Source organism: Danio rerio, chromosome 8 (assembly GCF_052040795.2).
Source record: "Danio rerio strain M-AB ecotype USA chromosome 8, GRCz13ab, whole genome shotgun sequence".
Taxonomy (NCBI): Eukaryota; Metazoa; Chordata; class Actinopteri; order Cypriniformes; family Danionidae; genus Danio; species Danio rerio.
Genome location: NC_141028.1, coordinates 53,965,252 through 53,981,909, shown reverse-complemented (window position 1 = coordinate 53,981,909; position 16,658 = coordinate 53,965,252). Strand labels below are relative to the sequence as shown.

At 37.5% G+C, this 16,658-nt stretch overlaps 1 protein-coding gene across 1 annotated transcript; it reads right to left on the bottom strand.

Moving 5' to 3' along the window:
• Positions 1–4,432: 4,432 nt before the first annotated feature.
• Positions 4,433–14,586, bottom strand: tas1r2.1 (taste receptor, type 1, member 2, tandem duplicate 1). Its single transcript, NM_001039831.1, is given in 6 exon segments — positions 4,433–5,367; positions 6,722–6,842; positions 8,117–8,326; positions 13,206–13,937; positions 14,011–14,308; positions 14,405–14,586. Coding segments are annotated over 6 exon segments (2,478 nt in total).
• Positions 14,587–16,658: the final 2,072 nt, after the last annotated feature.

Sequence of the window (16,658 nt, the reverse complement as noted above, 5' to 3'; positions counted from 1 at the left end):
CCGCTCATTTGAGTTGAGAAATCATTAGTTTATGATAATTTTTTATTCATATCACACATTAAAGTTAATTTTATATAAAGTCATTGTGTACACAACAATCTCTGGGCTATGCTGCATAACAAATACCAAAATTGTAACAATTTATAAAAAAAAAATGAATCACTTTCTGGCCATTGGGTATTAGGCATGGACATATATATTGCGATCGTGATTTTCGAAAGTATTAAATCCCTTTGTAAACGTTTAGTATTACCATATCATGTAAACGTTTATTATTACCATATCATAAATCTCCCTATTCATTTAAATAGAGCGCTTGGACCCGGAAGCCGATTCGCGTGACGTCACACTTAACAAGCGGATATAAGATCAACTGAGAAAAAGGCAAAGAAAACAACTGGAAATAGAAAATACAACAAGATTGAGAAGTGGAGATTTGTATAGGGAGGAAGAAATGTAAAGGAGGAAAAATAGAGAGGGTAGAAAATGAGACGGAAAAGTGGATTGGGTAAATAAATGGAGAAAGAGAGCATAAAGTTTATTAGTTGAAACAGTTGATTGAACATGGATTGGAAAAAAAGGAGAGGGAAGCAAAGGTAAAGCAACAATGAAAGAGGCCTGTGACCTGTGGTCACCTGTGATATAGATGAAATTCTGTGGCCAGATGCAAATTTGATGGATACTGTTTAGAGGTTGACGCACTGTATGAATAGAGTTTTGGTGTTGTTTTTTGAATTTCAGTTCAAACATTGTATCCTGAAGGCGGTGCCGTGTATCAGGATGATAATGCACCAATACAAAACCACGACAAAGTGGTTTGATGAACATGAAAATGAAGTTAAACAGGCCGTGGCCTGCACAGTCACCAGATCCATATACTATTGAGCCACTTTGGGGTGGTTTGAAGGAGCGAGTCAGGAAACGTTTTCCTCCACCAGTACACATAGTGACCTGGCCACTTTTCTGCAAGAATGCAGTATTGGCTGCAAAAGGAGGCCCTACCATACTAATGAATTCTAGTGGTCTGAATTCTAAAACCAGGTGCTTCAGTTTCCCTGTATATAATAATATTATTTAATAACGCAGACCTTTTGTAAAGCTACTTTAGAGCTATAATTATCGTGAAAAATACATTGATTTATTGGACACTTTTTTGAAGTTTTGAAGATGTCCTTTATTACACGTGCAAAATCAACCAGACCTTTTGAAAAGATATTCTAGAGCTATAATTATTGTGAAAAATTTCATATAAATAAACTTGAATTGACCATGAAACATACACCTAAATCTCACAAACCATAACACTGATTTCTTCACACTATATTAGGGAAGTTTTGAAAATGTCCTTTATTACACATGCAAAATCAACCGTTTGTGTTTACACATATATTTAAGTGTAAATGCTTGCATTTAAACAACATTGTATTATATAGCATAAACTCCAGAATATGTCCTTTTTTTGTGATTATTCTGGTAACATAATGGGGTTGGATCTTTCCCATAACTGTGATCGTGAGTAGTTTTTTAACAACCCAGGATATGTACTAGGTTTACATTTCTCGGAACCATGAAAACGTGCCACTTGTGCATCCTTTTCTCATGTAAATCCACCAGACACAATATACATTTCAGCCAATCATCTTGTTTTTGACTGACCCACCCACCGCCTTCACTAAATCCAACCGATAGTCTTTTCATACAATCTACAAAAGCTGTGGCGGCACCATTATTTTACCACGTTTTCAGATTTTACTGCTATTTTTTTTGCCTTTCTTTTACCCGGTTTCTGGAACTGTTCTTCGCTGAACTCAGTCTCGGACATGGTCCACTCCACATCCCAAGTCCCAAACTGGTAACACCAGAAAAGCCGTCTATAAGGAAGTGGTCGGCAGTGGCGCAAAAATTAAACAGAAGTTGTTGGTGGCATCATAACGCCCCTTTCATTTCACACATAAATTGCAGCCAGAGGTAGTCATAGAAACATATTTGTAGTTTCCGAGATTTGTAGACCTGGCTTCATATTCACAATGAGCCTGTGTTGGATTTTAAAAGCATTCATACATGGTTGCACATACAGTACAATGTTACAACAGGGGGTAGAGAGGGAATGTGTATTAAATATCCAACACAGTGCTTTTTTGTCAAATATCTACAAAACAAAACCTTAAAACTACACACAACTGCAGTTCCCTTAGATAACTTTATTTGCATAGGGAAGGTGTGATCTAAAGGCTGGCTTATACTTCTGCGTCGAGCGGTCGCCATGACCCACGGAGCATGTCTTGCGTGTAGCCGTGCATTTATACTTCTGCAAGCTACTTCTGTTTGTGTTGCTCTGCAATAACACTTCTGAAGCACTAGCTAGTTGTGAGGTTTTTATGTTTCTGTGTCGAGTTTCTTTGCTGGTGTTTTATTTTTTCTGAATTCTACCTTAATGTACAAGTAGCTAAAACAAGGTAAACACAAAACAAAAGTTTTCATCTGGCGCTCCTACATGGAACTTGACGCTTGTAAACACTCGCTCCAATGGGTTCACATGGCTCTCACCCCTGCCCACACTCTGCAGCGCTACCAAGCCGACCAATCACACACCTTGTGCTACGTGTCGTTGCAACATGTAGTTACATTTTTTGAGATGTGCACGTCAGAGTCTGCAAGAGCCACAGCGAGGAGTATGCAACCACACGAAGGCTGCGCCAGACCATACTCGTGCGCTTGAGACAGAAGTATAAATCAGTCTTAACACCTACTAATAGTTTGAGTGTAATTTTGAATAGATGTCTGAAAGTATGCAGCAGGGTTCTTCTGTAGCTGGAATTTTATTATGTAAGATTTTGGAATGAAATAGCTGAAGAGAGTTCCATATATGGAATATTTCATGTTTTATCTGGTCCATTTTATTTCATTTGTAAATATACATCCTTTCCTGTCATTCAGTTGTGTAACACATTCCAAAAAAGTAGGTACAGGAGCCATTTAGGGCTAGTAATCAGGTAAATTGTTTAAATAATGATGTGATTTTAAACAATTGATTGTAATTATAAAGTTTGCCAAAAGAAAGCCCTATGTTAACAATGTCTAGAAGCGTGACTTCTCTGAGCTCAAAGACATGTATGAAGGACTATCATGACTTTATTTGCATACAGAAGGTGTGGTTTAAGACCTACCAATAGTTTGAGTGTAATTTTGAATAGATGTCTGAAAGTATGCATCAGGGTTCTTCTGTAGCTGGAATTTTTATTATGTGAGATTTTGGAATGAAATAGCTGAAGAGAGTTCCATATATGGAATATTTCATGTTTTATCTGGTCCATTTAATTTCATTTGTAAATATACATCCTTTCCTGTCATTCAGCCGTGCAACACATTCCAAAAAAAGTTGCACTGCAAAAGATGCTTTTCTTACTTAGATTTTTTGTCTTGTTTCTAGTCCAAATATCTAACAATTCCTAAATCAAGAAGAATTTTCTAGACAAGCAAAACATACTGTCTTGTTTTGAGAAATAATATGCCAATATTAAGTGAGTTTTTCCGTAAAACAAGCAAAGTAATCTGCCAATGGGGTAAGCATAATAATCTTATGTCAAAAGAAAAAACAAGATTAATTTGCTTACCCCATTGGCAGATTATTTTGCTTGTTTTACGGAAAAACTCACTTAATATTGGCATATTATTTCTCAAAACAAGACAGTATGTTTTGCTTGTCTAGAAAATGCTTCTTAATATAAGAAATTTTAGATATTTAGACTAGAAATAAGTCAAAAAATCTAAGCAAGAAAAGCATTTTTTGCAGTGTGGTACAGGAGAAATTTAGGGCTAGTAATCAGCTATATTGTTTAAATAATGATGTAATTTGAAACAAGTGATGTCAACAGGTGATTGTAATTATGAAGTGTGCCAAAAGGAAGCCCTATGTTAACAATGTCTAAAAGCGTGACTTCACTGGGCTCTAAGCATCTGGGATGGACCATCATAACTTTATTTGCATACAAAAGGTGTGGTATAAGACCAACTAATAGTTTGAGTGTAATTTTGAATAGATGTCTGAAAGTATGCAGCAGTGTTCTTCTGTGGCTGGAATATCATTATGTAAGATTTTGGAATGAAACAGCTGAAAAGAATTCCATAAATATAATATTTTATGTTTTGTCTTGTCGATTTCATTTCATTTGTAAATATACATTATTTCCTGTCATTCAGACCTGCAAAACATTCCTAAAAAGTTGGTACAGGAGCCATTTAGGGCTAGTAATCAGCTATATTGTTTAAATAATGATGTGATTTGAAACAACTGATGTCAACAGGTGATTGTGATTAAGAAGTGTGCCAAAAGGAAGCCCTATGTTAACAATGTCTAAAAGCGTGACTTCTCGGGGCTCGGAGACATGTAGGATGGACTACAATGACTTTATTTGCATACAGAATGTTTGGTCTAAGACCTACTAATGGTTTGAGTGTAATTTTGAATAGATGTCTGAAAGTATGCAGCAGTGTTCTTCTGTGGCTGGAATATCATTATGTAAGATTTTGGAATGAAATAGCTGAAGAGGATTCCATAAATGCTAGATATCTGGGCCATTGCGTTCAAAAGCATAATGTATTTACTTTTGATTGAGAGGTATGCGGTGAAGTACACAATCCAGCTCAGATAGTACAGAATGAGACTGAAGGTTATTGATTTGGCCTCATTGTAATTTTTTGGCAGATCTCTTCCCATGTATGAAAACACGAGACACAGGAAACCGAGAAACCAGCTTATAAACAAAACTACAGTAAAAGTGATAGTGTTTACCATTTCACACATGAGAAGAGTTTGATCTTTAAAAGTCCACGAGTCAGCGATGGGTATATCAGGAGAGACAGTCGTCCATATCACACAAGAAATTAAGTGAATAAATGAAGAAAATGCAATAAATAGCCATTGACCATTATGTTTAACCCATAGGCTGTGCAATCTAGGGAACTGAGCAGCCATTTTAAAAACGCAAATAATCTGAAAAGAACGAACAGTCAAACATGAAAGACAGACAGTGAAGAAAAAAGCAAATATGGCATTTCTCACGAGGCAATGTACAGATGACGGTTTTCCAAAGAAAAAGAACACACTTATGCTAGAAATAGTCAGGCAGAGCAACATTAGGAGACACATGCCTCCGCCAGCAGACCTCACCACGGGTGTGTTGAAATTGTAGGCGAAAAGGCCAAATATGCCAATAAGAAGAATAATAAGGAACGAGACAGAAATCATGACAGCAATTGAGGTGATTTCTGTAAACTCGAGGTAGACAACAGCTCGTGTCTTACATGCTGTACTGCCCTCATCAGACCAATCACTCACCGCACATGGAAAGCACGTATAGGGATCCTCTGAAAGCCAAAATTACACGTTAGTCCAATTTCACAAGGAAATGTAACAGGTTTACCTATTGTCAGAAAATTAGTATGAGTTCAATTAGTATGACGGACAGTTTATAAAAAGAAAAAAGACTTGCCTCCAAACCTCACTCTTACACCCAACGATCATTGGGGAGGAGCACATTGTACTAACAGATACAAATTAGTTTTGTACGAATTCATACATATCAGCTACTCAATCAAAAGGTCATTAATTGCAGTGAAATTGCATTGTTAAATGTTGAATAATGCTACTTTACCTAAAGCTACTGTAAAAAGTTCTGTGACTATTTTCCACTAGTTTGCTTTAGTCATTTTGCCTATGGGGGAAATTACTAGAAATAATACATGGCAGACATCCCTAGTTGAGAGAAATCATTCCCAGCGTGTGATGAGTGTCACGATTTGTAGGAGGTTGCGGGACTTATGCCACGTGAAATATTAAAGGGGGGTGGTGTAGGGGGCTACATATTTGAAGGTTTGGGGGGGGGGGGTTGTGGAGGTGTCTGACAGATTGCGCAAAACGTCTAAAGAGCAAGAAGGGATGCGGTGGGGAGGGGGAGGAGGCATCAAATTTGAGAACCGAGAGGGAGACTTGCCTCCAAACCTCACTCTTACACCCAGCAATCATTGGGGAAAAGCAAAATGTGCTTAAAGATACAAATTAGTTTGTACGAATTTATACATTTCAGCTACTAAATCAAAACAGTATAAATTGCAGTGAAATTCCATTGTTAAATGTTAACTAATGCTACTTTACCTAAAGCTACTGTAAAAGTTTTGTGACTGTTTTCCACTAGTTTGCTTTAGTCATTTTGCCTATGGGGGATAGTACATGGCAGACATAATACATGGCAGACATCCCTAGTTGAGAGAAGTAATTCCCGGGCGAGAGTGTCATGATTTGTGGGAGGTTGTGGGAGTTATTCAAATATTGGTTAGGAAATATTTAAGGAGGGTGGGGGTGTTAAGTATTTGAAGTGTGTGGGGTTGTGAAGGTATCTGAGGACCGGGAGGGAGAAGCGTGATTTCCGGGAGATTACAACAGATAAAAAATTGCAACATTAAGCAGCATAAGTTTTTTCTATGGCTAATAATCAATGGTAGTGAATGAGAACACAAGTCTTGAGCCAATTAGATTCTAATCTTATTGGCTCAAGCTAATAGCCAATAAGATTCACCTACTCTAACTAGAGGGTGAAGTAGTTTGTCAATTGCAACTGGATGCTTTTTCCCACCTCAAAGTTGTAAAACCACACTTCTCAAAAGCTGCCTAATGTAAGTTTGTGTGATAATAGAATGGGCTTAAGAAGCATTGTCTACTTACGTGAATAATCCACATAGCTGTTACGTGGGCATTTTTTACACGTAAAACAGCAACTATGAAAACCTTCAGGTTGCCTTGCGAATCCCGGTTTACACTCAACAGAGCAGTTTGAGAAAGGGATCTGGGAAAGGAATGGAAAAAATGTGTTAGTAAAGTTGCTGATTTTCCTAAGATTTTACACATTTCCCCAACCTAAGTTCAATGTTCTTAAATGATTAACAGCCTGATCACTAGATACAAAGCTACAAATATGAATTGCCAAAGTCCCTCTAACACAAAACATGCAATTCTTCCCTCAAGGAGCTAAAGAATGTTAACCACCGCCTCTACATCAAAGTAAATAATTTCTGTGCAAAACAATAGGCATGTAGAGATATTGAGGCAAATGTGTGCAAGGCATGTGAACTCACACTACCATTTAGATTATTAGCTCAAGATAAACACTCACTTTCCTTTGGCTTAGTTCCTGCTTAATTTGGGGTTGGCACAGCAGAATAAATCACAAATTACTCTGGCATACTGTATTTTTTACCCGTGTATGCACTTCCTGCCACAAGCCAGTCCCAAGGGTGCACAAGAACTCATTTGCCCCGGTGCTGGGAAACACCTACACACTCAAACTATCGACCATCTTGCTGTAAGGCGACAGTGCTATCCACCGAGCCACCGTTCAACCCAGACTAACACATGTAGCAAAACAAGTACTTTGTAATTATAGTTTTATATTATTAAGCTCAGTGGTTAGCACTGTCGCCTCACAGCAAGAAGGTTGCTGGTTCGAGTACCAGCTGGGACAGTTGGCATTTCGGTGTGGAGTCTGCATGTTCTCCCCGTGTTGGCACGGGTTTACTCCTGATGCTCTGGTTTCTCCCACAGTAAAAAGACATGCGCTTTAGGTGAATTGAATGAACTAAATTGGCCATAGTGTATGAGTGTGTGTGTGAATGTGAGAGTGCATGGGTGTTTTTCAGTACTGAGTTGCGGCTGGAAGAGCATCTGCTGCATAAAACATATGCAGGCAACCCCCTGATAAAAAAGGGACTAAACTTACTGGCAAATCCTCTTCCTGCCATAACCCAGCCCTGAGAGTGCACTCATGAACGGCCAGTGCTGGTAAACACCCACACTCTTGAACCAGTAACCTTTTTGCTGTGGGGACATTGCTAAAAAAATTGCTTTATAAATCAATACAATTGTATATATTTATATTACAATATGTAAGTTTTTTGCATTTCATGTGTTACCTAACAAAGACATGAATTGTTTTGCTAAATTGCTGTTACTGTCTATAATAAGAATTGTTTTTAATTAGGAGGAATATGTAAAACTGCTTCAGTAAAGCTGTAATTTACAATACCAATGTTGGGATATAAAGATCATCAACATGATACTTACAGAATCGTTACGCCAAGGAAGGCGCGAGTTGTCAATGGTAAAAACAGTTTTTGGATATGTGTCATACGTGCCCACCATTTCAAACTGTGGGGAATTCTCATCTGTGTGCCAGAGTACAACAGCATAACTGATGGGTGGATCATAATTTTTATCATATTTCACTTGTCGTCCATTGAGTGGAAAATCCAGTTTTTTCATCTCTCCCAGAAGCTGTTGTGAAGCATTAATATCATTACTATTTCTTTTTGTTTAGTTTAAGTGTTTTTGTACATTTATATGGAGTTAACTTGTTAACAAAAGTTCGGCAGCGGGACCACACCTCACTTTGTCTCCTTAACCAATCACTTGAAGCTTATTTAAAGGGCCATGAAACTCTCCTGTCTCCGCAGGGTGTTTTCACACCTCTAGTTTGAAAAAGGTCAGGATAGTGGGTAAGTCCAGCTTTGTTTAGATGAGAGTGTTCAGCAGCAAAAGAAGGAAGGGTCTGCATGAAAAGGGGAGTTTCATTACGTGCGGCAACCCAAACACAGATGCAGGGGAGGTGGACAGCAATTCGGAGAGCAGTGTTTACAGTGGATATGAGAGCTGTGTAAGAAAAAAAAATTGCAGGATTTCTCTCCACCAGAATCCCCTCAGTCACATTAACTGGTTAATGATAAGGTCCACTGCCATCTGTTTAAGGAGAAAGTGAAGATGCCCCTGACAAGGCGAAGATTGAAGTCTCGCAATGGTAGTTATTACTCCCAACTGTATTTGTTGATATAAACCATGGTGCCTTGAGCACTACACTGAAAAAGTGGACTGTTGAAATCTTAATTGTCTCTGTTGTAATCTAAGCATGCTACATCTGTTGTGAAAACATACGTCTGGCACCCCAGCTCACACCGCACTTTGGGTTCAAAGGACGGATGTAACTGTTGTGCAACCATTCCAAAAGACACCAAACAGTATTTTCGATTTATAATATTGTGATAATATTACTGTAAACTACTTAGTAACTTCACTAAGTAATGTCTTAAAAAACTGTAAGAGTAGAAAAATTTGCTATCCGAATATTGTAGTGATATTACTGAAAATTTTGTAACTAAAATCCTTTTGACTATGTATGTCTTCAAAAACTGAAAGAGTGATGCTGATAATACTAACTAACTTTGCCATCTGGAGAAACATAAACAACGAACACTAATCGCACATTTACCAAATATGTAGAGACAGGACAATCAACACGATCTGGAACAGCATTTTTTTTTTTAAAGAAGACAAACGGCAAATGCAGATTTTACCACAATTTTCCAGATTCAAAAAGTTCTGCGGTAAAAAATGTTCCTTAAAAACCTAATATTGTCACATGTTAGCAGACCACTGTAATCCAACTGCTTGGGTCCAACACAAGCTGTGCTCTCATTGCAGGGAAATGGAAACAAAAAGCTCTGTTGCTGCACAACAAAGTTCCCCTGGGACTCCAACAACAGGTGTAAGTCACAATCACGCCCCCACAAGAGCAAGCTACTGATTGGTTAACGTGTCTGGTGTGAACGCAGCATAATGGCCTGTTTCCACTGAGTGGTACAATTGAATTGAATTGAATTGGTACAGTATGGTATGGTATGCTTTTATGGCAGTTTCCACTTTTAAAAAGGTGTACCAAACCGTACCGTACCACTTTTTCGGCACTCTTTTGAAAGGGTACCAAAAGGTGGAGCTACACGCTCAGCTGAATGCTGATTGGTTACAGAGATGCGTCATGATCTCATGGAGCTAGACAGAATGAAAACAAAGAAACCACCATGTTCTAATACAGAGCCGAGACATTACATAGAAATTCTTTATTCTAGATTTGCTCCAACATTAGGCATGTTCAAATCAAGACTGAAAACACATCTGTTTAGCTGTGCCTTTACTGAATGAGCACTGTGCTGCGTCCGACAGATCCCACTATTATGTTTTACTTATCTTTTTCATTATCTTATAACTTATTTTAACACATTTTTTATTCGTTTTTTTTTTTATTCTTATTTTTATAATTTTCTTTTTATTATTAGTTTTCATTTTCTTACACTTGTCTCTTTTATTCTTGTTTATGTAAAGCACTTTGAATTGCCACTGTGTATGAAATGTGCTATATAAATAAACTTGCCTTGCCTTGCCTTTATGCAAATAATAACAAGCCATGGATGACCAGGGGCCTGTTTCAGAAAGGAGGTTAAGTGAAAACTCAGAGTATTTTAACCCTGAAATGAGAAAAACTCTGGGTTTTCGGTTTCAAAATGGCAGGTTTGCTAAACTCAAGAAATCAGGGTGTGTCAAGCCTGTTTCTGAAAGAAAGGTAACTTTAACTCAGAGTCAGTTACTGTGGTAACTTACTCTGTGAATCTAACCTGGTCCGGAGCAGGTTTTATTCTCTAAACTCTGAGTTTCTGTCGGTCTCCTCCCCTTTTTTAAAGATGAAGCGTATTTCTAGCATTAGTCTTACATTTCCACACACCTATTTTAGAGCTCATTTTGGAGATGCCCATAAAAACGATTGATGGAAACGTCACGATTCACATAACTTTTGAAAATATTTATAATAAAACATGTGCATAACTGAGTAGGTTAAACTTTTATTTGATAAGAAAAGATGCGCATAAACTACGAAGTGCACTTAACAAATTACAGTATGTACATTAAAAAAAAGTTTGTTAGAGATGATGATGAAAATGTGTGTAAATGGACAAACCAGCTGACTGAGCACACAGTAGAACATCTTAAATGTTGTTTTAGCCATTCTAAAATGCCTTAACTGTTTCAGTATTAGTGTATATTATTAATTACCTCCAAGCGTCTGGAGCGTGTCAAGATCGGCCGCGTCTGGCTTCAAACGCCCCCACGTGTTCATTGTGTCTTCTGAGGCGCAAGTATTAAATAAAAAATCATTAACGCAGCTTGTTCTACCGCAGTAAATTCTGTTTTTACTCTTGATATTTGGCGCAAGTTAATCAGGAAGTGACGATTGTGTTCTCTTTGACTCGATAAAAACGCTGCTTTATTCGCATCTTTTAGGCATTATTCCAGTTTTGCACAAATTTATGTAAGCCTGTATTTTGATGGAAACATAGCTATTGCCTACATTTTTGTCACACACAGAACAAAGTCACGTACAAGGCGTGTCCTTTTTTCCATAAATATTTAGCTTAACCTTCGACATGCACTGTTACTAGATTAAAGGGATTATTATTCTGTCTAAAAATTATTTTTAGCACTGCTTAGGTTCTTAATGTTATATCAACCTCTATCACTTGATCAATAAAAAGGCAGACACACAAGTGCACTGTTAAATCTATTAAAACTAATAAACGTGTATAAAAGTTTAGAAAAAAGTATAAACGTCACACAATTATATTACTTATTTTATTATACTTAAATGTTTAAATAATTTAAATAAAAAATTACGCATTAACTTGAGCAGCTGTTTTCCCAGGCTAACTGTCTCTGTTTCACTGATGGTTGCTTCTTTTTAAATATATACACTCATATTTGCTAAAACTTTGCATGAGCAGATCAAGTTCAGCTGGGGAAAGAAATGATGATCTCTTTTTTTAAGATGTTGCCATGGTCACTCATAATATCTGCGCTCCATTGATAATGTCTTTTTATAGTCACGGTGTGCGCGCTTAACTCTGAGTTGGTCTACTCAAAGTTGATTGACCCAACTCAGATCAGCTATTCTGAAACTGAAAACTCAGAGTTTTTAATCTCTCGGTAAATCAACTCAGAGTTCAAGTTTAAACTCCGAGTTGTTTGAACCTCCTTACTGAAACAGGCCCCAGGGCTCAAACAAACCTCGTCGTTGTCTTGATGAACAGCCACAAAGCCAAGAAGAACAAAATCTGCCGTGTCCTGTTGTTGTTTTACGAGGCCATCTAAAAGTGAAGGCAGTTTTTGCTTTCTCTAGGGAGCTCGCGATTGCGTCTTTATTTGATATAACAAACTTCTTGAGCTGATTATAATAACGTGTGCGTGAATATTGAAGTGACTCCTTCATCTGACCCATTCAGAAGAGAAAAGGACAAACGCGAGAGTGAAGCGGAAAAAAAAAGGAGAAGCCCAGCAAAACGGGAGCAAATTGTTTCAGCAACCGAAATCATGAACAAACTGCCATGTTTATCATCGCCTTTAGACTAATATGAATTCGGAATAACAGAATTGCTCTCTAACAGAGGCTACATGTGCCGGTGAAGATAAGACAGAGATGAGAGGTTTGCTCTGACTGTAGGCTATATGTTGCGGGTTGTTTTTGAACTCAAATAAGGACTAAATGTATGCTGTGTGTAGTTTATCTGTAATTAGTAACATATCAGAGACTGTAAGGGTCTGTGTGTGTTCATATATGTTGCATGTATGTATTTATATTATATAATTGCAGACGTTACAGTCATTGATCTGCAGTTATAATCAAATCATGTTCATAAAAAATTTAGTAAACATTTATACACAAGTATTTATATGTTTAAAGCATCTGTTTTGTGAAAAGTGCTTCTCATATGATATTTGAATGACCTGTACGGCTTTACTGTAGACATTTATTCGAGCGAGAATGACGTCGACTTAAACTTTCTGTCATACACCACGTCCACCAAAAGGGTACCCTTGGTAGTGGAAACGCAAGCCTGATAAAGGTGACCCATACCGAACCATACCGTACTGTACCACTCAGTGAAAACGAGCCATAATTGAGCCAGTCAGCACTCTCTGCGCCAAGTTTGCATGTTCTCCCCATGTTCGCATGGGTTTTGAAGCTAGGTTGAATCGAGAGGTCCTAATCACTCTACCAAAATATTACAGAGACTGTACCCCTGCGCATCATTGTAGTATGCCTGATCCACCTCCCTACTTGTTCACTATTTATCCTCTTACTTCTGCTCCCTTCAGCCCACTGTTCCCTTACAACCCGTTTTTATCACTACATCCCTACAATAAAGTCTAGCTCAAAGTATGGCGTGGTCCATGCTGTTGAATAAAGGATATAAACAATAATGGAATTACAATGTACATACGTTTTTAAATCATTCATAAATGCTATTTATTTGATATAACTGAACGCACTTACCATATATGGCTCAAATGGTGTGTTTTTCGGGCAGCCTTTTGTGTCACATTGCAAAACTTTATGTAACGCATGAGCTATGGTATACATGGCAGCATAGATAGCGAAGGAGAATGAGGGATTCTCGTTAATAATATCTTCTGCTGTCAACGATGGGCAGTAATCACAATTCTGATTACATGTATTTGTCTGGAATTTACTGGCATTAACATTAGCCGTCCCCATATCTTTAAGGATGAATTCATTAAATCCAGGTAATGTCAACAATCGGTCTGTAATGCCAATGACTGTTCCGATTTTCTCAACTCCTGGCTCCCTTGGAAGCTGTTGATTCATAGACCAGGTTTCACTCGCAATCCATACTTTGTCTCGGATGTTGTCCGCTATGGCAGTATTGATTATGTTGACTGCATATTGTGGCACAGCAAACACCACAATGACATTGATGTTAAGCATATCAATCTTTTTAAGTGTCTGACTGTAGTTTGCATCAAGGTTTAGACGTTCTTGATAGGCCACACAAATACCAGTGTTGTTTATGTAGGTGTTAAACAGATTCAGTCCATCTGTACTATAAGCATCTTTGCTACCAAGAAAGGCGACCCAGTTCCATCCAAACCACCGTATCATGTGGATAATCATATTTATCATGTCTTTGTTGCTGGGCACTGTTCTTACAAAAGAGGGATACTGAAGTTTATTGCTTAACACAGAGCTTGAAGCTCCATAATTCACCTTTGAAAGAAGAAAACACTGTTAAAATGATTGATTTAGCATGTTGTATATATGTAAATTGTACAAGATTTACCAACGGTATAAGGTCCATTGTGATCAGTGGTGCTATTGAAATAGTCCGTGTGCTTCCATATGGCCCTGTTAAAGCGATCACTTCAGATTGATAGTTGATGCATTTTACTTTAGGTTTAATCGATCCATTTTTTGAGATGAAACTTAAAAGGGAACCGAAATTCCTAGTATTTGAACAATGGTCAAACAATTCATAGCCCAGGGAAACATTGGGCAGAAGAGTGCTGGAATTATTAATCTCTTCAACGGCAAACCTCATTACTTGCAACATCTGAAAGCCAGATGGTGAGGCAGTGTACCTTTAAAACATCAGTGAGAAGATTAATACATTACATTTTCAGCATAGCTATGTGAAGTTCTGGTAGTAAAAACTTTGACAAAAGGTCTTTGCTTACCTAAAGCATTCAGTAGTCTCTGGCGTAAAAACGGGGGTCACTTGGTCGATTTCATGTAAGGGAAAAAGACCACCCAATAAGAAATCTCCTTCCAAGCTGAAGTCTGATGCTGAGGAACAAAAATTGAAAAATAAACTATTAATAAATCCCAAAAGGAAAATGTGATTGCTATCAAGAAGCATGGTTTAAAACTTGCTGTTGGTGTTCTTAAAACAGGGCTGATTGTTGCTTGTTTTGTTGTTGTTGTCTCAGAATTTGGACTCATATACTACTCTTCATTTGCTTAAACATTTGCATTTGCTTAAACCACTATATTTAATAATACACATGACCATTTCCATATCTTAACTCATAAATCATATGTCAATCAGTTATTAAATAGAGCATTACACCACAAGTGTCTTCTCTGCCATGAATTTACAAATTAAATTAGGCTCTTGTGAAACAAACTGTATCCATCTTAACTAACAGCAGAGGTTTCCTAAAGCTGCTCAGAAGGAAAAAAAATGTGTATCTTATGGTGTTTTGAGTATAAAATTAATAGATTTATACAGTAGGTGGGTTAACCCATGGCTGCAGCCAGTGATCAACAAGATTAGCTGAGTCCAGGCGAAGTTGAAAACGGTGCAGTCAAGCCGGACACTTCGGGGCTCAACAGTGTTGCCAGATTGGAAATGTCAATGTATCGTGACAGAACCTCAAAATTATCGCATTTTTAGTACAAATTGGACTGCAACATAGTGCTGGTTTGCTTGAAAGCAGTGCACACTCCCAAATATTTAACACACGCTGAGGTGTACATGTGTAACAGAGGCCAGCTAGTGTGTTCTGTGCAGGTAAACCTCACTCCTCTGACCTCTAAAGGTGCTCTAGCGACAGACGCTGGAGGCCATAGTCTTCACCCTCCTTGTTAGAGCAACCGACTTCCATGCGGAAGGATACCAGCTCGTAGCGGGTTGGGTGGCGTAGAACCGGTGGGGTTACACACGAGCCCATTCACAGTATTTGTAATGAGCTGATTTTGTGGCTTTGTTTTAATGAGATTAACTTTGGGGAAAAAACACGTCCACATGACACATTTGAATGGGGAAAATGAGAACATCAAGGGCAAACTCCCTGTCCTTCTCACCTTCCTATTCAGCACTATTTTTTTTAACTTTATCACTGATACGATCGACCTCAACCTGAAAACTTCTGACCTAAGCACGGCAGGAATGTTAACTTATGTGAGAGAGCCATTCTCTACATTGATTGGCTGAATAGATGTGACGTAAGATGACATAGAAAACGTGCCCAACTCCACACAGACAGTAGACAAAAGATGCTGCTAGATCAAAAGTATAAAAGCCCTATGATTACAATGAAATTCTGTTTAAATTCCTTAAAACTTTGAAATTATTGTACATTGTAGGATTTTTTTTTTATTATTGACAGAAGGCGAAATTATCGTACAAATATGATAATTATCGTACGTCTGGCAACGCTGGGGCTCAAAGTTGAGGCATTCATGATGACCAATCACATGGCGTCATCATCATTTATAACAACAAAAGATTTACAGTACAAATAAAACAGAATACAGTCTCTACAAACTATTGTTCATTTTTAAACAACAACTAAATTATGAATTAAATATATAACAAACGCATGAAAGAAACAAGGAGAAACGAGAGGGTAATATAAACATACAAAAGATTAGGCCTATTAAATACAAAGCAATAAGCACAAATTCTAGGAGTTTGAACGTCACTCTTTAGGCTAATACTTCTTGTTTGAATATGCTAAAAGGGGTTTACATTTATAGATATAAAACTTTCCAAAATATATTAGTCTAAAACACAAAACAAGGTGTTTTGATTAAGTCTTAAACAATGATCAAGATTATTTTGGAAAATGAAAGCTTTTTTTTTTCTTCTTTTTAAAAAAAACACTTTTCTCCAAAAAGATTGAAGAAAAGGACATTCCTAAAATAAGTGAGCTACACTTTAAGTAGAAATTTAACAGAAAGAGCTAGATATATTACCGTCACTTTTAAAATTTGCGCACAAATGGCTTGACAGAAAATAAAATATTTTATAATCATATACAGATTAAAATGAAAAAAACGTATGAGTGTGGATCACCGTGAAACCATCAGCAGACATTTTTTTTTCTGTCAAGGATTATTTAGCACCATAAAAATGTTGTGTGGACGTTATGGTTGTGAATCAAATAAGAAAACTCACTGGACACATTAGCAAATTACAGCAGGATT